Source organism: Podarcis erhardii (genome assembly GCF_964252035.2).
Source record: "Podarcis erhardii genome assembly, chromosome: 9".
NCBI classification, from domain to species: Eukaryota; Metazoa; Chordata; class Lepidosauria; order Squamata; family Lacertidae; genus Podarcis; species Podarcis erhardii.
Genome location: NC_138512.1, coordinates 11,321,692 through 11,329,565, shown reverse-complemented (window position 1 = coordinate 11,329,565; position 7,874 = coordinate 11,321,692). Strand labels below are relative to the sequence as shown.

The 7,874-nt window shown below is 41.4% G+C and overlaps 1 protein-coding gene across 1 annotated transcript in view; it reads left to right on the top strand.

Moving 5' to 3' along the window:
- The first annotated feature begins 483 nt into the window (after nucleotides 1–483).
- ADGRA3 (adhesion G protein-coupled receptor A3) overlaps nucleotides 484–7,874 on the top strand; it is a 45,233-nt gene continuing 37,842 nt past the window's right edge. The window contains exon 1 of the mRNA XM_081876207.1: nucleotides 484–861. Coding sequence (XP_081732333.1) covers nucleotides 602–861 — 260 coding nt within the window. The 5' untranslated portion in view covers nucleotides 484–601. The remainder of the gene's footprint in view (nucleotides 862–7,874) is intronic.

The following is a 7,874-nucleotide window of genomic DNA, read 5'->3' as shown; positions in this document are numbered from 1 at the left end:
GAAAAAAAGCAAGCAGTTTTGAAAACCCTTTTTAAAAAATCCCACCAGCCAAAACCAACCCGCACCCATAGCTAAGAGCAGCCCAGAACCGGAATTGCAAAACTGGAACGAAAATACACACCGCCCATCATCCCATACAGGCAAAACTCCTGGTTTCTACTTGCCCTTCCTTCCTCAGAGCCAGGGCACCCGCCGCGGCGGCTTCAGGGCGCCTCACCGCGCGTGCTCGGCGTCCTCCCCGGCCGCGCATGCGCCCTGCCGCTCGCGCGCGGGGCTAGGCGAAATCACAACCCAGTGAAACTTCTGTCTCTGCTTGCCCTTCCTTCCACAGAGCCAGGGCACCCGCGGCGGCGGCGGCGGCGGCTTCAGGGCGCCTCACCGCGCGTGCTCGGCGTCCTCCCCGGCCGCGCATGCGCCCTGCTGCCCGCGCGCGGGGCGAGGCGTCGTGCGTGAGGTGTGTGTGTGTGTGTGTGGATTCGGTTCGGCCGTTGGCGCCGACTCCTCGGTTAAATCCCTTCATGGCGGCCCCGGCCGGGTTGCCGCGGCGCTAGGCCTCGCTGGCTCCCTCGCCGGGGCGGTCCCCCCCTCGAGGGAGGCGGCCATGGCGAGCCGGGGAGCTCCGCTGGTGCTGCTGGCGGCGGCGGCGCTGGCGCTGGCCCGAGGCGGAGGCTCCTCAGGGCTGCCCGAAGGCTGCAAACAGGACGGCGGCGGAGGCGGAGGAGGAGGAGGCGGCGGTCGCCTCAGGAGCGGCAAGGCTTCTCCTCCGGCCGAAGCGGGAGCGGGAGGGAAGGTGGTCTGCAGCAGCCTGGCTCTGGCCCGCGTCCCGGACCCCGGCGGGCTCCCCAACAGGACGGTCACCCTGTGAGTAAGCCACGCCGAGGAAAGGGCTTGCGGGAGGGCCGGGGTCCGCTGGGAGAGTGGGATTGGGTCCCTGCGATGGAGACTGCTTTTTAAAATATTTATTATTATTACTATTATTCGTTGTGGTTTTCTCCTTCTCTCGGTAGTACTGATCGATTCCGCCCTTTATTATTATTATTATTATTATTATTATTATTATTTTATTAGTTGTGGTTTTCTCCTTCTTTCGGTAGTACTGATCGATTCGGCCCTTTATTATTATTATTATTATTATTATTTATTTTATTCGTTGTGGTTTTCTCCTCCTCTCGGTAGTACTGATCGATTCGGCCCATTATTATTATTATTATTATTATTATTATTATTATTATTATTATTTTATTCGTTGTGGTTTTCTCCTCCTCTCGGTAGTACTGATCGATTCGGCCATTATTATTATTATTATTATTATTATTATTATTATTATTATTATTTTATTCGTTGTGGTTTTCTCCTTCTCTCGGTAGTACTGATCGATTCGGCCCTTTATTATTATTATTATTATTATTATTATTATTATTATTTTATTCGTTGTGGTTTTCTCCTCCTCTCGGTAGTACTGATCGATTCGGCCCTTTATTATTATTATTATTATTATTCGTTGTGGTTTTCTCCTTCTCTCGGTAGTACTGATCGATTCGGCCATTATTATTATTATTATTATTATTATTATTATTCGTTGTGGTTTTCTCCTCCTCTCGGTAGTACTGATCGATTTGGCCCTTTATTATTATTATTATTATTATTCGTTGTGGTTTTCCCCTCCTCTCGGTAGTGTATGGGGAGGACGGGGTATAAATAAAAATGTATTATTATTATTAGTAGTAGTAGTACTGATGGATTCGGCCCTGCTCTTTACCCCCGTGTGTTTGGCTCATTGTTTATTATTCCTTCCCACTCCCCTTCAAGCCGCCTTTTCAGTGTGGTTTCGGGCTGTGCCAAAGGCGGTGTGCAGATAAAAAGGTGATGGGGTGTTTTGGGGTGGGTGGGTGTGGAAGATGCCCCGTCTCCTTCTCGTGATTGTTTTTGTTTCTTTCCCCCTCACTCTGCTAATAATGCACAACCCCTATAACAGGAGTCAGCAAACTTTTTCAGCAAGGGGCCGGTCCACTGTCCCTCAGACCTTGTGGGGGACCGGGCTATATTTTGGGGGGGAAATAAATGAACGAATTCCTGTGCCCCACAAATAACCCAGAGATGCATTTTAAATAAAAAGGCACATTCTACTCATGTAAAAACACACTGATTTCCAGAACGTCTGTGGGCCGGATTTAGAAGGCGATTGGGCTGGATCCGGCACACGGACCTTAGTTTGCCTACCCATGCCCTATAACAACACCTTTCTTTTAATTAATATATATATATAGAGAGAGAGAGAGAGAGATAAAATAGGGATGTGGGTGGCGCTGTGGCCTAAACCACTGAGCCTTGGGTTTGCAGATCAGAAGGTCAGTGATTCAAATCCTTGCAATGGAGGGGAGCTCTGTCCCAGCTCCTGCCAACCTAGCAGTTCGAAAACATTCCAGTGCAAATAGATAAATAGGCAGCACTGTGGTGGGAAGGTAAACGGCGTTTCCGTGTGCTCTGGTTTCTGTCATGGTGTCCCGTTGCGCCAGAAGCGGTTTAGTCACCTGAAAGCGAGATGAGCGCTGCAACCCCATAGTTGCCTTTGACTGGACTTAACTGTCCAGGGATCCTTTTGCTTTCACCTATATATATATATATATATATATATATATATATATATACACACACACACACGCCACACAGTCATACCTCAGGTTGCAGGCGCTTCAGGTTGCGTTTTTTTGGGTTACGGACTGCTGAAACCTGGAAGTACCGGAATGGGTTACTTCCAGGTTTTGGCAGTCGTGCATGCGCCGAATCGCAACCTGCGCAGACGCGGGTTGCGAATGCTGCCGGTTGCGAACATGCATCCTGCATGGATCACGTTTGCAAACCGAGCATCCACTGTATGTATATAGATTTATTTGATTTTTCAGCTTAAAATGTTACAGAGATACATCAAACATCAAACATAAAAGCAAGATTCCAGGAATCTCCTGCACTTCCACCCCGCCCCCATGTGGGTCCTGTTATTAACCAGTTCTTCCCGCGTCTTTTTTGATAATCCAAACTCTTTACTTCCATTATGTCCATAATTCAGCTTTAAACTACAAGTGCTATCCCAATCCTACTAATGATTTTAACTGTTTACAGTGCCCTTTAAGATAAGTTATAAACTTTACCCATTCCTTATTAAAAATTTGGTCTTCCTGACTATAACAACACCTTCTGTTCCCTCCTCCTGCTTCATGCTGGAGCCTGCTTTCTGACTATGGAAAGGCGGCATGCAGATAATGTGAAGTATATGGATGTTAGGGGCTGTCGTATGTACTTTTTTTTTTACAGGGTGCATCCTCTTTTTCATGGGTATGTAAAATGAGAGCCATCATTGCGATCCATAGGTAAAAGTATAAGTTGGCAAATGTGTCTTATCTCTCTCTTTGAAATGTGGCAACCCTAGGATGTGTGGAAGATGTCCTGTCTCCCTCTTGTAATTGGTTTTTGTCACTCTGTGTAACAGCACTCCTTCTCACAACCCCACAACACCATCTTTTGCACAACCCCATAACACCATCTTCCCTTCCCTCCATCTGCCTCATACCATAGCGTGGCGTTTTAGCTATGGAAAGGTGGCATACAGACAAAGCAATGTGTGCATGGCATGGAAGATTCCTGGTCTCCCCCTCATAATTGTTTTTTTGTCACACAGTGTAATAATGCTTGTTCATGCAAGCACTTTGTAAAGAAAGTAAATAACAACTTTTTCCTTCCCACTTCCCACTTGAGCATAGTTTCTCACTATGGAAAGGCAATATACAGGAAAAGGGATGTATGGAAGATGCCTGGTCTCCCTGTAGTAAATGATGCAGTAACACTCTTTTGCACTTTGAAAATAAAGTAAATGGCAACATCTTCTTTCTTTCCTTCCTCCCAATTCACACCTCACTCACAGTGCTTTTTAGGAAATAATGGCTTTCCTGCAGGTACATGAGCTGCATGAGCATTCCAAGAAGGCCTTTGCCTATGCTGGATCGGACCAAATGTACCATCCAGCAGCCTTTTGTTCATTTTTTTTAAAAAAATATTTCTTTTAGTTAGTTTGTAAAATTTATATAGCGCTTGATCGTGTTGGTGGTGGGAGCCTCTCAAAGCTGTTTACAAAAAGAGGAAAACAATAAAAAGCATCAACCAAAAATATTTTTCAGTCATAATTTGAAACATTCAAATAATTAAAAATGCAATAGAAATGGACTAAAACAAATTAAAACTTGTACAGTTTTTCTAAATATCTGGGTAGACTTGTCTAAATAAGAATGTCTTAAGCAGGCACCAAAAAGAATACAATGAAGACACCTGCCCGATATCAATATATTGCCATATACGTTTGTCTTGTTTCTGTTTTCCCATTTTCTCCTTCTTTCACTATCTTTTCAGTTAAAAAAGAAAAGCAAATAAACAGAGATGCCACTGGTATGACTCACTTAATGTTAAAGCACAAGCCCCCTCTTTGTCCCAATCTTTTGGTAGTTTACCGAAAGGGTATGAGGGTGATCACCAGTCATCTTTGGTTTGCCACCAACATCAGGAACTCAAATGCATACTCTCTGAACATTTAAGTATCACAGCAAAATGGATATAATATGTCTAACTACCTCACAGCATTCTTGTGAGGCTAGAAGAAAGGAGACAGCCACAATGCTTAGAATAATCAGAAGAATTCCAATATATCATAAATTTATGAGGTTCAAAAATGTTTGGTTGCTTAGGAATATATTGACTATCTTAATTAAGGACATCAAATACTATGGTTATGCATTTTTTTTAAAAAAAACTTTGTACTTTTAGAAGTTTTTTAAAGTTTTAGGATAAGAAAGATAAATGAGAAAATATGCATGCTAAGGTTTTGTCAATTTTATAAACATTGTTTATGTCACTGGTCTTCAACTGGCGGATCAGGACCCACCAGTAGGTCACAGCCTGTTTCAAGGTGGGTCACAACAGGAACACTACCAGTATTCAAATATATGGTAAAAGATTAAGAATTGGGTCCTCAAATGCACATTTGGGTTAAAAAAGCTAAAGAGACCTTGTCTTTGCTATATACCTGTTACATCACAGTGAAGCTTATTTTTAAACATGTTGATTAGACCATCTGTTTTAATACTCAAGTTACTATTTTTTAAGTGCAAGATCCATTTCAAAGAGGCAGTATGGGATATTATTCCATAACCAAAGAAAAGTCAGGAGCTATTGGAAATGTTTGAAGTTCTGGGTAATAACATATAAGCAACATCTTAACACACTGGTAACTTTTACAGATCTATTCATTACAGTGACTGCCAGAGTATCAACTTGGAGTTTACATCTTATATATTTGTGTTGAGGGGACTTGGCAGGCATAGGGAGGTGGCATATGAAGTAAAATAATAGTGATGTAGCTCTTGGCAGCTAATTTTAATGTTCTATGCAGAGCGATGTAAGTTCTGTATCAAAGAATCTCCATAAATCACGCAGAAAGAGATTTCTGTGTCCATTACATCTGAAATTACATTTCATGCCAATTTGAAATTTGGCCAAAATTACCACTGTAGTAATGGCAACATTTGGTGTCTGTTGCTAGATATTTGTGGCAGAAAAATACAAAGCTCACCTTGTTTGCCTGATTGCAATAGGACACCCAATAATTGATACAGGCATTGTATTGGTCATTTATGTTGAGAGGTTAATTGCGTTAAGTTTAACTCTTCTTTATGGCAGGAGGAGAATGGCACTGTAATAAAAATGGTTTTGGAGTGAATGCCATGAACTACTAGGCCTTTAAGTTTTAAGATAATGTCTATATTTGTTCACGCTACTAATAAAATAAGCTCCTGAGCAAGAGGTACATTTGGAATATATATGGTGTGTATAACTTGTTTAGAATTGGGAAAGACTGCCACTTGTTTATAGGATTGTCTAGAGGATGGATTTCATTGTTGGTTCTGGCAAGTGTTCCTACTACTTTGCTTTATAGGGCACAACTTTTAGGTGATCACATGACTGCTAAGGCTTGTAAGATTCTGGGAAAGAAGGAATGGTATAGAGTGTGAATGAGTTTCCCTCTGAATAATAGAATGTGAGACATCAAATGGAATTGTTTGACAGTAGGTACAGGAAAGACAGAAGGAAGCACTTCATATAACATATAATTAACTCAGGGAGTTCATTGCCACAGGATATAGTGAAAGCCGCAAGCTTAAATGGCTCTTAAAAAAGGGGATTCGACAAATTCAGAGAGAATAGATCTGTCAGTGGCTAGATTAGAATCTGTATTCCTGGAGTACTGTATGGTGGAGACAAACAACTGGATACTTCCCACCATCGTACTGTGTAAGCTTCTAAAAAGTATTTGGTTAGCTGCTGCAGGAAATTGAAGGACTCTTGGGATTGATCTAACAAAGCAGCTATTGGGAAAGAACCATCTCCAGCCACTCCAAAAGATCAAATTTCAGAGGTGCCAAACAGTTTTTTTGTAGTCATCAAGTTGAGTGCCAGCCCTAATTAGGGCTGTGAGAGTTTTTCATTTATTTTTAATTAATTAATTTATACATCACTTGCATGACAGAATGGCTACTAAGCAGTTTACAAGAATAAAATCAATTATAAAAGCCATATGTATTTAAAATGCACAATTAAAAAAATGCATCAAAACACTTAAACATGTGCATCAGAAAGTATAACAGTTAAAAGAGCAGGTATAACAGTTGGATCAGGAAGATCAAGGGAAAGGGAACACTCACCTAAATAGATGCACCTTTAAGAGTCTGCAGATTGCCAGTACAGGTGAGGTCTTCTCTATGCCAGCAGGGAGGTATTCAAAAACACTAGTACCACTAGTGAAAAATATAAAGCCTCAAATGTATAGTTGGTTACTTGCTCTAACCTTGGATATGTGGTTCTCATAAAGACTGATAAATATCTAGTTACTACAGATTTTAATTTGATTGTTGTTTTGCAATATTTTCCAACTTAAAATTCAGACATTATTCCCCCCCCCCAAAAAATGGAATGTAGTTTCTTAAACCTTATTAACTCTAGCCCATAGAACAAAAAAAATCTGCATTAAAAGAATAATAAAAACTAAAATTTTATATATACAAATGAACAGTTTTATTACAGAACAGCCACTGCTTTACTACTTTCTTATTGAATTTGAAAATGACCAGGAAACCGTTCTGTGAAACAACAATTGAAGATACTCAGCCTTCAGTTCCTTATTTTCTATTTAGCTGACTTGATTATATTTTATTTATTAAATTTCTATACCACCCTTCATCCAAGGATCACAGGGTGGTTTACAATATAAAAACACAAAAATATATAGCATAATTATGATACGATACGATAATCTTTATTGTCATTGTCCCATACAGAACAACGAAATTGAAAAATCTATGTAAAACATTCAAAACCCAACAAGCGTGCTATCCCAACCTGATTAGCCCCCTAAAAACTCTGATACCCCATTTTTTAATACAATATACTCCCATAGAGACCCCTTACACTGTGTTTAAGACCAAAATCGCATTTGGGTAGAAACTGTTTCTCAGGCGGCTAGTCCTAGTCTTTATAACCCTGAACCTTCTTCCAGAAGGCAGAAGCTGAAAGAGATCATTTCCGGGGTGCGCACTATCCTGCGCTATCTCTGCAGCTTTCTTATGGCACCCAGAAGCATAGATTTGATCCAAGGTGGGAAGAGTGCAGCCAATTATTCTCTCTGCAGTCTTTACAACCCTGGACAGCATTGTTTTTTCCCTGACCATGCAGCTCCCAAACCACACACACAGACCATACGTTAATACACTCTCCATGGTAAAATGCCATCAACAGGTCCTTTGAGAGATGGTTTTCCAGAGGATTTACAAACA